At 37.3% G+C, this 15,985-nt stretch overlaps 1 protein-coding gene across 1 annotated transcript in view; it reads left to right on the forward strand.

Annotated features, from left to right (window-relative positions):
* Bmp5 (bone morphogenetic protein 5) overlaps positions 1-15,985 on the forward strand; it is a 124,982-nt gene that overhangs the window by 100,295 nt on the left and 8,702 nt on the right. The window contains exon 5 of the mRNA XM_051140299.1: positions 12,958-13,034. Within this exon, the coding sequence (XP_050996256.1) occupies positions 12,958-13,034 (77 nt within the window). The remainder of the gene's footprint in view (positions 1-12,957; positions 13,035-15,985) is intronic.

Below are 15,985 nucleotides of genomic sequence, written 5' to 3' on the forward strand. Positions count from 1 at the left end.
TGGTCCTGCCTAAAGCCTTGGTAGCTTCTCAGGGTGGTTCGCTCACATAGTTAATCCTAACTCAAACATTCTGCACTTACTCTCACACCAAATAAACATTACCTCGTTGTAATGTATACAATGGAAACCTATGCCTCTCGAAACCTATCAATCCATACAAGAGACTAGAATCAATTAAACTATCCAGAGTGCTTTATAACATATAATTAATAGGTCATCAGTAAGACTCCATAAACAATATGTTTTATGTATTTCAAAGGTGACTTAGTCACATTTCTAGAAAAATAGCCCAATTCTTTTATGTTGTTGCAGCATTTTTAATAAAACTGGAATTAGTGTAGCTAATCACATCATTTTTTTTAATGAATATTCTGCTTATTTCCAGATGAGATCTCTAAAATAAATACTGTACTGGAAACCCTGCAATGCTACCAACATAAAAATGTTTCTAACATATGATTTGTATAGAAGTTAACATTAAAATAGATTATTCTGTGAGTCGTGAAAGGTTTTTGAAACCTTACCCAAGCTATTACTCTGGCACATCCAATATGTTATTGCCTGGACCCATTTCTTTCTCTTTTTTTTAAAATTTTTTATTATTAATTTATTCTTGTTACATCTCAATGGTTATCCCATCCCTTGTGTCCTCCCATTCTTCCCTCCCTCCCCTTTTCCCCTTATTCCACTCCCCTATGACTGTGACTGAGGGGGATTACCTCCCCCTGTATATGCTCATAGGGTATCAAGTCTCTTCTCGGTAACCTGCTGTCCTTCCTCTGAGTGACACCAGGTCTCCCCATCCAGGGGACATGGTCAAATGTGAGGCACCAGAGAACATGAGAAACTGCCCCACCTGACTGTGGAAGGACCTCCTTCCTAAGGCCCAGGAAGCTGGCATGAATGCTGTAGGAGCACACAGAAGGGGCTGACTTTTTTCAAGAATTCAAGTCCTGCGCTCTTTGCCTTCGCATCTTTCTTGTTGTCATGGGATACCAACAAGATTAGTCCAAATACAAGACTGGATCTGAACTAAAGCTCTTTTAAATTCACAACTGAAAAACAACAGCATTTACATTTGTTATTTTTGTCTAGAATACAAGGGTTGTCTATGAATAAAATACACACAGTTGGGAGAGGGGGAGAAAATTCATCTCACAGCTCTCTGCCAGTGCAAAGGCCGGCCTGGACCCATTTCTTTATTGGCGCATTTTGTTTTTTCTTGTCTGTTATGTAGTACCGACTCCATTACTTACTAGTTGTGCAGTTTTGAACGTGACCACTAGCTGATTGTTGATCTTATTTTACTCAGTCTGTGAGCATGAAAACAAAGTCAGACCAGAAGTAGAAATAGTGAATGGGGGACGTTTGGGAAGATTTTGTTTAGAGAAGTCGATCACATCGTTGGATTCTAAAGTTCTTAGATAAAATTTTATGTCAATAGCCTCGAAGGCAGTGGTTCTCAACCTTCCTAATGCTGGGACCCTTTCATACAGTTCCTCATGTTTTGGTGACGCCCCCCCCCCATCATAATATTATTTTGTTGCTACTTCATAACTGTAATTTTTCCACTGTTATGAATCACAATGCAAATACCTGATATGCAGGATGTCTGATAAGTGACTACTGTGAAAGGGTTGTTCGACCCCGAAACGGGTCGTGACCCGCAGGCCGAGCATAGCTGCTCTATCGTGTGGATGCCATACGTATGGTTACAGGCATGCTTGGCCAAATAGAATTAAGGAAACATTCTGGTATCTGTTAATTTATTGGCTACTCTTTTGTGTCTTAAATTTATACCCATAAAAGTGAAAATATCTCTATACACACAGAAAGCAGCAATCCTAGGTTGGGTTGCATATATTCAAGTTGATAATTCACTTAGAGTGGCCTGTCTCTCTTTTTCAGGTTGTTTAAAAATTACCCTCAAGAATACATCAAACTCGCTTTGTTGAATAATCTATTTTGACCCTCCTTAGGCTGCACTCATCATTTCCTGTGAATAAATCATTTTTTTTTTTTTTTTTTTTTGGTCCTAACTCTAATTGCTTACTCCCTTTTTTTCTATTTAATAAGTAAGAAAAAAAGAAAGCTAAAAAAAGCTCCTTTGCTTCGAAAAAAAAAATTCAGCATATTAGTTTATTTAAACTGTCGTCATACTTAAATGTTAAGTTCTAATTTGGATCTCTCTCTCTCCTCCCTGTCTGTCTCTCTGTCTCTGTCTGTCTGTCTGTCTGTCTGTCTCTCTCACATCTACATATAGATATCTGCATCTATCTACCACTCAGCTATATCAGCTATACCTGGCATCTGCCTTCTATATATCATCTACCTATGATAACGTCTTAAATAAAAACATTGTTGATGCATACATGGAGTTTTTTTTTTTTTTTAACTTACTTTAGTAGGTTATCATCCCGTTTATAATCAGGCCGGTCTAGCTTCAAAATATATTTATTTTTATTGATTCTTTGGAAATTTCACATCATGTACCCCCAATAACTCTCATTTCCTAGTCCTTTCATGTCCATCTCCCTCCCTAGTGACCTCTCCCCAATTAAAAAACATAGTAATAATAATAATAATAATAATAATAATAATAATAATAATGATAATAATAATAAACAAAGAAACAAGCAAAACAAGTCCAATTTGTGTTATCCATACACTCACTGGAGCATGGTCAAATTCTCAGTGGGCTTCACCTTAAGTAAAAATAAGTCATTTTCTTCCTGCTCCCCTGCCAGAAGCAGTCTGCTTCAGGGAGACACCTCAGCATCCTTATCACACTCGCTAAGAGTTCTTCTCAATCGGTCCCTGCATAGGCTCCTATTCTTTTTTGAGGAGGGCTTGGGGTGGGGGTTGTCACAGAAGCCTTCCATGTCCCTCCCTCTCTGGTGTGTGTCTACGCTTATCGTTATCACAGCTGATGTTGCGTCCTTGCCCTTTATAGTCAGCAGGAGCACGGGTCAAGGGCTTCCGCATATTTTCTGGCACACACAGCCCTGGTTGCAGTAGGACCACTGACCCAGACCATCCTTGGAGGCATCCGGATGTCAGTGACAGCACATGCCCCAGACACTTACATGGCCTTTGGTGGTAACAGGGACCACGGGCATCAACACAGACCCCGGCTGCGGTAGGACCAATGGCCCACATATGGCTCTTGGCTGCAGCTCACCATGACGTCACCATGGCACTGGCCACCCAGATCAGCTGGCGCCCCGTCAGCTGCACAGGCCGCGGACATCGACATGGCTTCAGATAGCAGCCCTTCGTTTGCCTTTTCAAAAGTTAGTGTCCAGAATATTGAAAGTTTATATCGATGTCAGGGTTTTTATTCTCCCAAATTTGCCACCTCCTGTTTTATTGTGTTTTCATTATTTTTTAAGTCTAAAATAGAATGATATTTTAAATAAAAAATTAAATTAAACTCACATTGGCCATAAAATTTGCGTAAATGCTTAATATTTTCAACATTTGACATTATTTTTCCAATGCAACTCCCATTAAAAAATAAACTAGAGAAAATTATTATAATACCTACATTATGTGTGAAGTAAGTTAGAATACTTTTTGTAGTGTTGACTGTGGCACCAAAACTTATTAATAATTTCAATCATTACTTCATTTAAAAATGCAATATATTTTACCTATTAAAGTGTAAGTTTATCATTTCTTTTAGTTCTCTTTCCTTCCTCCCGCTCCTACCATATCTCCTTCCCTTTCCCTTTCAAGTTTCTGTATTCCTGTTCTTTAATTGTTATTACACACACACACAAACATCTCCTGGTATGTGATTTCAGGATGCTCACTTGGTATTGGATAAGCAATAAGAATGCTTATCCTGAGGGGGAAGATATGGCTGCTTTCAGCATCTCTTAAGAACCTGGAATAGTTTGTCTAGGGTGGAGGGCCTGTGAGAGATTTCCTGCTTTACGTTAGCCTGCTGTTGTCCTTGTTCAAGCCTGACTTAGGCAGCTAAATAAGGTGAAGTATCCTGGGTGGAGATTTCCTGTCATTTCTAGGAGACAATCTCGTGGTAGATTCCCTGTCCATCTTTTTTTTTCCTGGTCCTACAATCTTTGTGACCCTCTTTTTTTTTTTTTTTTTTTTTTTTTTTCTTTGCAATGTTTCCTGAGCCTTTAGTGTAAGAGTTGTGTTGGAGAGTTATCCAGTTGGACTGGGTTCCCAAGATCGCTTGTTCTCTGCATCATGACAGGTTGTGACTTTCTGCAATGGTCTTTGTCTTCTGCAAAGGGAAACTTTTTTTTTTTTTTTGGTGAAGCTTGGGGACTACTCATGTCTGTATGAATAATGAAAGTGTTCAGAACGCAGTTAGGTAGTTTAGTAAACCGGTGGTCACAGGGTATCCTCTTAATAACAGTGGCCTCACTAACCCTCGGTAGTTGACTAGGTTTTCAGTACCAGGCATGGTTTCCTCCTGTTGGATGGGCCTTCATCAAATCAGACAGCTATTGGCCACTGCCAATATGAGTGCCACTATTGCACCTTTGAGAATAACTTGTCCTGCTGGTTGTGTGGTTTGTAAGTGTCACAGCTATGGAGGACTGTTGATGCTTTCTGCCATTAGCAGCTTACTTAGCACTATCCTGGACTATGAAAGTTAGTCTCCAGGGAGGTGGCTTTCTGGTCATATCCAGCTTGGTCCTCCAAGTCCCGTGTCCTGTGTGTGCAGTGTCATCAGAAGCAAGGACTTTCTTCCATCTCTGGGAGGCAAAAATGGATTGACCAACAACTCAAAAGAGGGGTTCTTTCTTTTTTTAAAATATATTTTATTAATTTATTCATATTACATCTCAATTGTTATCCCATCCCATGTATCCTCCCATTCCTCCCTCCCTCCCATTTTCCCCTTAACTCCCCTCCCCTGTGACTGTGACTGAGGAAGACCTCCTCCCCTTGTATGTGCTCATAGGGTATCAAGTCAAAAGAGGGCTTCTTATGGGTGGTGTTGGGGCTCTTTTTTTGTTTGTTTTTGTTTTTGTTTTTGTTTTTCGAGACAGGGTTTCTCTGTGTAGCCTTGGCCATCCTGGACTCACTTTGTAGACCAGGCTGGCCTCGAACTCACAGCGATCCTCCTGCCTCTGCCTCCCGAGTGCTGGGATTAAAGGCGTGCGCCACCACACCCGGCTCTTGGAGTTCTTATTAGATAGTCTAAAGCTATTGAGGAGCATTGGCAGTCCAAGTGGCTTAACTCCATTTGAACTGCACATCTATATGTACATATACAATTATATGCATTATGTGTAATTTGGTGTTTATTTGCTTTTCCTTCACATTTAGTCATAGTATCCCAAATATCAAATAATCCTGTCAAGTTTAGGGTGACAAAATTATCCATTTAGAGCTACAGAAAAAAAATCAAATATAAGACAGATGTTATTTTTCTGTTCCCTTTGCCCATCACCAGATGAAAACCAGAAAATAAACATTAAGGCTCTTTTTTTTTTCTAACATGAATGGATGTTTACTAATTATAGTGTAGAAATAAGGGTCATTTCAGGAAAATATTATTAAAGCTACAGATATCCAACACTCCACTCTTTTTTCTTTTTAAAAAATGTATATTTTATTTATTATAATTTATTCATATTACATCCCGATTGTTATCCCCTCCCTTATGTGTAATTTGGGATAAATTAAAAAATAGTATGATTCTGTGTGGCTTTTTAAAATATCTTTAGTGTGATATTTTTCCCATCTCTCTCCTACTCCTTCTGTATTGACCACCTTACCACTCCCCAGATAAGTCCCCTGTCATCTTCCCTTCCTTCCTCGGCATCATGCGTGTCCTGCCATTCCAGTCTCTCCTGCTCTCTTCCTCCATGGTGCCCTTTTCTTTGGTTTCTCCAGGTTATAAAACTGGCACGTGACACCATGGCGCCAGGAACCACAGATAAGAGAGAGACGCGGAGCATTTGTCTTTCTCAGTCTGCGTTGCCTCATTGAGTACAAAAGATTTCCAGTTCTGTCTGTTACTTGACGTTCTGACTGAGGTGCCGTAAAATCTCAAGTCATTTAACTTGCATTTCTTTAATTGCTAAGGATGAGAGCACTTTTTAGATATTTCTTAGCCGATTGTATTTTATTTTTCTGAGACTGTTCACAGTCCACTATTTGATTCTGATTTTTGAGTGATTTTTAAAAATATTCTGGATATTAGCCCCAACTTTCAAGTGAGTAGCTGGCAAAAGTTATATAGGATTCCTCTTCCCGCAAGTCATTATTTCTTTAGGTGTGTGGAAATATATTAGTTTGACGAGGTCCCCTTTGTTAATTGTTGGCCTTAATTCCTGGGTGAATGGAATTTTATTCAGAAGGTTTTTTTTTTTTTTTTTTTTTTTTTTCTCACATCCATATTCTGGAGTGTACTCTCTGTGTTTCTTGTAGAGGTTATAGCATTTCAGGTTTCACATTGAGGTTTTTGATCTATTTGGAAGTAGTTAATGTGCAAGGTTATAGACTCTGGTCTAATTTTACTTTTCTTTATATAAACATCAAGTAGTTTCAACACCGTTTGTTGAGGATGGTCTTTTTTATTTCTTTAGTGGGTTTTTTTTTTTGTGTGTGTGTGTGTGTGCATTTTTTGGTCAAATATCAGATGGCTATAGTCATGTGCACTTATGTTTGGGTCTACTGTTTTGTTCCATTGTTCTGCACATCCATTTCTGTGTCAGTTTCATGCTGTTCTTATTATTCTGGCTCTGTAATATGATTTGAAATCTGGTTTGGTAACCCCTCCAGCACTATTCTTTTTGCTCAGGATTGCTTTGGCTATCTGGGGTTGTTTGCGATTTCAAAAGAAATTTAGGTAAAGTTTTTTTTTTTTTTTTTTTTTAAATCTGTGACGAATGAGATGGGGATTTTGATCATCATTTCACCAAATCTGTAATTCGTTTTCCAAACCATATTTATTTTCATATTAATTCTACCAGTTTATGAGTATGCAAGGTCTTTGCCTTTTCTAATGTCTTTCTCAATCTCTTTCTTTAGAGATTTAAAGTTATCACTGCAGAGGGTTTTCATCTCATTCGTTGGGCTTCTTCCTAGATAGTTAATTTTCTTTGAGGCTATTGTGAATTGGGGTGTGTGCATGAGCACTGCATCTATTGAAATTCCCCATGAGTAAATTTTTGTCTTTGAGTCACATTTATGATTTATCACATTTAATTTTTTGGTGTATGTTGATTCAATAGTGTATCTTTGGGATAAAGCAAACTTGGTAATACTGAATTATGTTTTGGATATATAGATGTATTTGGTTTTCAAGCATATTACTAAAGATTTTTAAGTCCATGCTAATCAGAATTATTGACTTAAAGTTTTCTTTTTTTTCATTGTATCTGCCTGGGTTTGATATTAAAGTAGTTCTGGCTTTGTAGAATGTTTGGAAATGCTTCTTCTATTCCTGTTTTAAAAATTATTCAATAAGCACTACCTGTAGATCTTCTCTGAACATCCAAAGAAAATCTGCTGGATATGAGCCTTTTAAAGTCAGAAGCCATAATATTATTACAGCTTCAGCTTTCTCATAAGTCATATTTAGGTGGTTCATCTCTTCTTGTTTTAACTGGGATGGTTCGGGTAAATCAAGGTACTTTTTCATGTCTTTGGGTTCTAACTTAATGGGGCACAGGTTTTTAATCTACTCCTGTATAATATTCTGAATTTCTTTGGGGCCTGTTGTTTCACTTTTTTTTATTTCTGAATGTGTTAATTTGGATCATCTCTTTCTTTCTTTTGGGGGGTTGGACCAAACATCTTGTTTTTCCTTCTGAAAGAACCTGTTCTTTAAACCATTGAGTTCTTGAATTATTTTCTTATTTTCTTTTGTTTCTTTAATTTTCTTTCTTTAATTTCTGCTCTGATTTTTATTTCTTGTTGTGTACTAGATTTGGGTTTCTCTTGTTACTTTTCCATATTCTTGAGTTGCATTGTTAAGTCATTTATTTTTTGCTTTTTCTGATTTTTTTTAAAAAAAAAGTGTAGGTACTTAAAGCTATAAAATGTCATCATTGGGCTCCATTTTTTTTCTTTTGAACCAAAATTTATTTTTCATAGTTATAGATGCTAGAACTCTTTTTTAAAAATATATTTTATTAATTTACTCATATTACATCTTAATTGTTATCTCACGTGTCCCAGAGGTTTTGTTGTGTTGTATTTTCATTTCATTTAGTTCCAGGAATTTTAAAATTTTTATTTTTATTTTGTTTTTGACTCATTCATCATTCAAAAACGAGCTTTTAATCTCCATGAGCTTGTGGACTAACTAGTTTGCTGTCTATTTTAAGTTTTATTACATTATTGTCATATAGATAGAGGGAGTTATTTCAAAAAATTCATTGAATTTTTAAATATTTATTTTATGTTTCAGAATGTGATCTATATTATAGAAACTTCTATGGCCTGCCCAGAAGAGACATATATTCATTGGTGTTTGTGTGGAACATTCTGCACATACATGTTAAGTCCATTTGATGTATATCATTCAATTATGATGTTTCTCTTTATTTTTTGTCCAGATGACCTTTCTATTGGAGATGGTGAGATATTAAAGTCACCTACTATTAATGGTTTGATGTTAATCTGGTTCTTTAGTTCTAGTAGTAAGTTTGTTTTTAAAAATGAAATTTGTGTTTACCAGAGCTTGGTGCACATATATTTAGGATAGCAATGTTTTTTTGAGTAGTGCCCTTAAGTAGAATAAAGTGTCATTGTTTCTCTACTCTGATAAGTTTTAAAGTCTATTTTGTCAGGGTATTAGGAGATCAATATCCTGCTTCCTAGTCTCATCTTATTGGAATCCTTGTTTCCATCTTTTCACTTTAAGGTGATGTCTATCTTTAAGGCTGAGTTTCTTGGAGAAAGGTGAATTTTCTTTTTAAATCCATCCAAATAGCATCTGTCTTTTGATTGGAGAGTTAAGGCCATTAATATTTAAAGTTATTATTGAAAGGTATGTGTTGACTGTGTCATTTTTGTTTGTTTGTTTTGCTGGTTTTAGTCATACTTTGTGTTTAGTAATCATAGGAGTTCCTAAAGTCTCTTGGTTATGCTTATTTCTTTCTTTAGTTCAACATACTTATTCCCATATTTTATTTAGAATTGTCTGATGGATGTAAGTCTTAGCCCATTTGGATCATGGAAAGCTTTTTCTTTTCCCTCATCTCTAGCACATAGTTTTGCTAGGTATAATAATTTTGGTTGACAGTTGTGATCTTTAAAGCTTGGAATGCGTTGCTTCATGTTCTTCTGGGTTTCAAAGTTTCTGTTGAGGAATTAGCTGTTATTCCAGTGGATTTTTCTCCATGTGTGACTTGTGTTTTTTCTTTTGCAACTTTCAAGAACCTTTCTTTTTTCTGTGTATTTAGTGACATAACTATGGTTTGCCATAGTGTCTTTTCTGACTTGCCTAGTTTGGGTTCCGTGTGTTTCTTACATCTCTCTGAATATGCTTTTCCTTATTTTATGGAAGTTTTCTTCTATGATCTTGTCGAAGACTTGGTCTTTGCCTTTGACCTGTGATTATTTTCCCTAATCTATACTTTGAAGATTTTGTCTTTTGATGGTATCCCACATTTCCAACATGTTCCTTTCTCTGCTAGTTCGCTCTAGTTCCTCTACTTATCTTCAAATTCCCATGTTCTATCTTCTACTGCATCTATTCTATTTAGATAATCTCTTGGTTTTTCTAGTAGAGTTATTTAGTTTTTCCGTTACAACTTCATTTCAGCTGGGGTTCTTGTCAACTCTTCCATCTTTTCATTGAATTTGGTCATTTTGTTCAGCCATATGCTTGCGTTTTCTTGTATATCCTTTGGGCCCTTACTTACTTTGAGTTCATTCTTTATAATTTCACTCAGCTATTTGCTTGTGTCTTCCTTAAATTCTTTGATAAAGTTCATTACTATTCTTTTAAGTTCTGTGTCCTGGGGCTCATCTCTGTAATCCTCACTGCAAGACATGTTTATAGGATGGGTGGATTTGGGGGGGCATGATATCTCGACACCTTGTATTATTTTAATATGAGATCTGGTCGTGTGCTCTTCTGTTGGTTGTATATCTGATGTGGACACAGCAGGATAGGCCGGGGCCTAGGGTGTGCCGGCCTGAACCTGAAGGTTAGGAAAGATGTAGATTGGGCTTATCAGGCTGCTTGTGAGTGTAGGTGTATGTCTTGGAATCAGGTAATGTACAGACAGGATAGGGTCAGGCAGCCTCACCAGGCTTGGTCATTTGCACAGGACATGTGGGCCTTTCTGAGTCTGAAAGAGGGATCTGGAAGAGACAGCTCATGGTGATCAGAATTAGGAGGAGTTGTGAAGGGGAGCACAGATAGCTCACATGTACCTTCCCACCATGTGGTCTGGCCTAGTGTATCCAGGGTCTGGTGAGTCATACAAGTGGTGAGGAGGACAGAAGAAGGTCCAGGTTTCTGGAAATCTGTGAGCAGACTGGGGTTGAGCACATGACTTCATTTGTAGACATATTCATCAACTGCAGATTTATGTCCATTTTATTTACTCTCCTAAGGGCTGCCGCTTGATATTTTTAAAGCTATAAACATTTCTTAGCCTGTCTTCCTACAGCTTGGTCTGCCAACTATTAGAGCGAACCTAACTGTAGACATTGCTGATTTGTGTAAAATATTTACTTCACTCAGTACCCATTAATTTTTATTTCTGACAGAATAAGCTTTTGGGCACAATTCTCCATGACATCAGACTCTTGGAACAAGAGTTCATTATAAATTTAATTGCTCATTACCTTTATGTGGCTATATGTATGCATATATATCATTTAGTCTTTATGGAACATTAATGAAATGAGATGTTTGGGCATTTAAATTTTATTCATTTTCTTTTTCACAAACATGGAATTCTAATAAACATACATGTAGTTTTTATCTAGCAATCTAATTTGTGTGTGTGTGTGTGTGTGTGTGTGTGTGTATTCATTTTATATTTACTATTAGAATATACTTGTCTACTGTCTGAATAAAATTGTTTTGTATATTACTGAGATTAAGGTAGACATTTCCTTGCAAACAAGAGAACCAATTTTTTTCATTTTTCATTATTAACATATGTTTATTAAATTATTGCATAAGAGGAAAATCTTCTTGTGTTCAAAATTTAACTACTCTCTCAATTTCTAACTGACATCAAATAAACAGTTGCTTGAAATAATTACAAAGACAGCAGAGTCACCATTTGGTTTCTGGTGTGAGACTCTTTCATAAGCACTTGAATCATTAACTTGGAAGGTGAAATATTAACACAAAATTTCTTTGAAGTAAATTATATTGCTCTTTCATTTACCCTCTTTCACACTGGAAATAATAACAATATTTTAGGGTATTATTTGTAAAAAGTGTGAGAGAATTCCAGAGAGAGCATAAAAAAATGTTCTGTAAAGTTTTGTATTTTTAAAGTATTTTACTTTATTTCAGATGCAAGATTAGAGTTTTACATTTATATTTAACTTACTAAAACAATTGTAAAAATTTTAATAATTTTGAACGAGTACAAAGTATATAATAGAAATAATGTATCTGTTTTAAATTACTCATGGAAAACTATAGGAAATAAGCTCATTAATTCTCTAAATATTTATTAAATGCATATCATGTATCAATTACTGTTTCTAGTACTTGGTATCCATCAATGAACCAGAGTGAAACAGATTTCCTGTCTTGGTGAATATTTATTTTAGGGGGAAATATAGAAAATAAATAATGCATGTAATGTATAAATAATGGCAGAAGATCTCGCAAAGTGTAAGTGAGACATGAAATCAAACCTAAACTAGCTAAGAGAAATGAGGGCTACTGAGGTCAGATTTAAAATATTAAGTGTACTAGTTAGGGAAGACCCCTTCAGAAGATGGTGCTTAAACATTACCAAAGGACACAGCAGTCAGCTGTGTTGATATCCAGGCAAGAGAATATCAGGAAATGGTTACAGCAAGTGTGAGGGCCTTAAATGATGTACACACTCAACCGTGTGTAACAGGAAGTAGTTGTCACGGATTAGGACAAGGTTAAGGAGGAATAAAGGAGTGACAGAGGTAACGGGACCAACTCACTCCACGCCTGTAACTCTTGTGCAGACATTTCACCTTTGGTGAGATCATAACTACAGCAGGGCTTCTTTCGGACAAGTGCATAACTTATCTAATAAAAGCCCAGTTGACACTTTATTGTTGGGGTGCAAAGGGAGGAGGGGGAGAACACCTCTCTTTGATACTGCAGTAATCCTGGCTAGTGATGGTGGCTTGGTTCCAGAGCAATGGTGGAGATAGTGAGCAAGTGGGTTTGAAATCTATTTAAAAGTCATGGGGGAGACTTCCTGGCATATTGGGCATGTGAATAAAAGGGGGAGGGGGAAAGGGAGTGGGTTTCCTGAGCTCCTTGTTTGATTTTTTTTTGCCTGGGTGCTTCTATTAGCCACGAATGAAGATGCCTAAAAGTGGATGTGCCTTTGAGTGGCGAGCAGAAACTCAAAATGGGGTGTCTTACATTGTTGGTACTTATTTAAATAAAATCTCCAGGGTCAGTGGCTATTCTGAAAGCATCCATGCTTGAATGATATTGTGTGAATACGTCCCATATATTTATGTGAAGTACCCAAGTAGTGTGCCTGAATTAGTGAATTACGACATAGTCAGTAGTCAGTACACAGGATGGCAGCACCTGACATACAGGTGGCAATAACATTCCTTTCAGAATTGTATAAATCAAACCACGCTATCTAAAGTCTACAGAGAAAACTCTCAGGTAAGAGTCAAACTCACGTTTTACATCTTCAAATACAATCTCCTCCAGAAACCTTATTCTTAAAATCATCAGGGAAATTGTATACTTCTATACCTAATGGGCAGTCCTTTGCTTAAAACACGAGATTTTTTTTTTCTTTCTTTAATCTGCAGATTATAATACCAGCGAACAAAAGCAAGCCTGCAAGAAGCATGAACTCTATGTAAGCTTCCGGGACCTGGGATGGCAGGTGAGAGTCTTCAACTTGGGGGCTTCTTTTCTGTTTTATCTTAAATCCTTGGCAAGTCATAGTCATTGTTAGTAATTGTGTCAATCTAACAGCCATTTTTAAAGAGTATTCAGCAATGCGTCCCCACACATATCATTTTCATTTCCTTCTTGTTCCTTCCTCATCGGAACATAATGAGCTGGGCTTAACAACTACCTAGGGAAATATAACACTCTTCAACTTCACATTTAAGAGTGGATAAAAACAATACCGTCCTTTAAAATATCCCAAGTCTTTTGTTTTGCATGAGTCAGAGTCTCACTGTGCAGCCCAAGATGGCTTTGAGTCCTTCTTCTGCCTGTGTGTCCCATGCACTGGGACTATAGGTGTATGCCATCATATATAATGAGCATTTATTTATTTTTGTGCACACATGCACGTGAGTGTCTCTGAGCATGTGTGCAGGCTAGAAGCGACTATAACGTGTCCTCACCTATCACTTCCCACTGCACTCTTTGAGATAATTATCTCTTACTGAGTCTGGAACTCATTGTCTTTGGGGCTCTGCTGGCTGCCAGTAAACACCAATAATCATCCTGTCTCTCTCACCCCAGTGTAGAAGATCCTGGGGTTAGAAGCAAGCATGCCAGACATGCCCCCATTTCACAGAGTTTCACCTGGGAACTGGCTTCCCAGCCAGCACTCTTACACACTGAGTCACCCTCGCAGCACCTCCAGAAAATTTAATTATATGAAGAGAAAAGATTTGTTCGGATTAGTATAAACACTTACATTAGCTACATCAGAATCATAGTTCTGTCTAGGAAGTAGAAATTCCAACTATAAAGTTTAAATCATAAGGCTGTTTTTCACAGAATACTATTTTTTTTTTCACTTAAGACCCGTAATATTATTATTGCCTTTAATATGCTTCACAAATGAGGTAGAGAGGAAACTTAGAAAAAAAAAAATTTTAAAGGCTCTGAGAACAATGAAGTTTTCAGATTTCTTTTGGTATTGTGTTACAACAAATTCTCAGTATATGAGCCACCTTCATAGAATAATCTTCACAAAATTAAAATAATGATATAAAATAATACAAGATAGAACTACATATTTGTTTTTATGGATTTTTGTTTTTATTATTAGCTCTTTGAAAACTTCATCTAACATATTTTGCTTGTATTCACTCTCCTTCCTCAGCTCTTCCCAGGTAATCCCACTTCCTTACCCATCCACCTTTGAGTGTCTTAAAAAGGAAACCAAGGCTGACTTGTGCTGCTCAAATATTCTTGTTATGTGTGCCTTTCAGTGGAGCATGGCCAGCTTACGGGGACTACACTCTTAGAGAAAACTGTCTCTTCCTCTCCCGGCAGCTATTAATTTCCAATAGTAACTTGTTTTAGAGGTGGGATTATATGTACAGTTCTCTTCTCCATGCTGGCTTTGGTCTGGCTTTGGGTCTTGTACATGCTGTCACCACTATTACAAATTGTGTATTTGCCATGCTGTGTCCAGAGACACTGTTTCCTTGTAGTCATCCATAGCCTCTGGCTTTTAACATCACTCTGCTCCTACTTCCACAATGCTCCCCGAGCTTTGGGAGGAGGTGGGCGTAGTATAAATGTCCCATGTGGGGCTGATCATTCCATACTCTTTCCTTCTCTGCAGCTTGTCTAGTATGGATCTCTGCGTTAATCACCATCTACTGCGACACAGACTTTTCTGATGAGCATTGAGAGAGGTCCATCAGTCTGTGAATATAATAACAGCTCATTAGGAGTTTGCTAATATTATATCCGTTTAGCAGCATAACAACAGTAGATTCTCCTCTATCCCATGACCTCTCTAGCCATAGGCTCTGGACACAACATTGGTGCCAGATAAGTGTCATCTTACGGAGCATGACATATCCAACTTGGAAAGTGGTTGGTTGTTCCCATGACATTAGGGACCACTATTGCAGCAGTGGGCATGTCCTGGCAGGCCAGTCATCACTGTATCTGGTATAGTTCACAGTGGGTAAGGTTATGATTACTTTTATCCTTCAATAATATGGATAGCACCTTTTAGCACTGTGAAGCTAACCAGTAGAAATGAAGCATCCACGGTGATTCCACTAGGCTTCTCCATGTTTTGTGACTCAAGGGTGACATACCATCCACAGTAGGGTCTTAATGTCAAGTTCTGGAAGGTAACCAAGAGCTTGTAATGTTTGGAGGTCCTTGGAATCTCACTAGATACCAACTCTTAAGGAAGCAACTCATCCATGGGACTAGGGTTTTTTATTTATTAGCCTGTGTTGTTTAGTAAGGGTACTGTTTGGGGTAACTCCATTTTAAAACTTTCTCTCTGTGTGTATGTGCATGCATATATACATATTCATAGGGAGCTTCTACAGTGACATGATCCTATATGACATTTAAGAAAAAAATATTTATTGTTATATATACTATCCTCTAACCCTGTAAGTCCCTCATCCACTCAAACTTAACCTTTTCTGTTCCCTTAGCACCATTTAACACTTTATACCAATGCATTGCATCTCACTTTTCTTAAAGTCTCCTCCCCACAGCCCCTTGTAATTTCCTGATTGCTATGGATATTTCAAATAAAGCACACATACCTGACGATTCAAAGATAACATTCATAAATGAGAGAAAACTTGTGATACATGTCTTTCTGGGTCTGGCTTTACCTCAGTCATAATGATTGCTTCTAGACCCATCCATTTGTCTGTTAACTTCATTTGTCTTAACAGCAGAATAATATTCAATAATATAAATGTACTACATTTTTCATTACCCATTCTTCAGTTATTGGACATCTAGGATATCTAGTTTTGATTTTGTAGTTATCATAACTAGGACCTCTGTGAGTGTGGATGAGGAGGCGTCTCTGTAGTAGGATGTAGAGTTGTCTGGGTGCATGCCCAAGAGTGCTATGCTGAATCATGTGGTAGATCCTACTTT

The sequence above is a fragment of the Acomys russatus genome, chromosome 32 (genome assembly GCF_903995435.1).
Source record: "Acomys russatus chromosome 32, mAcoRus1.1, whole genome shotgun sequence".
In the NCBI taxonomy this organism is placed as follows: Eukaryota; Metazoa; Chordata; class Mammalia; order Rodentia; family Muridae; genus Acomys; species Acomys russatus.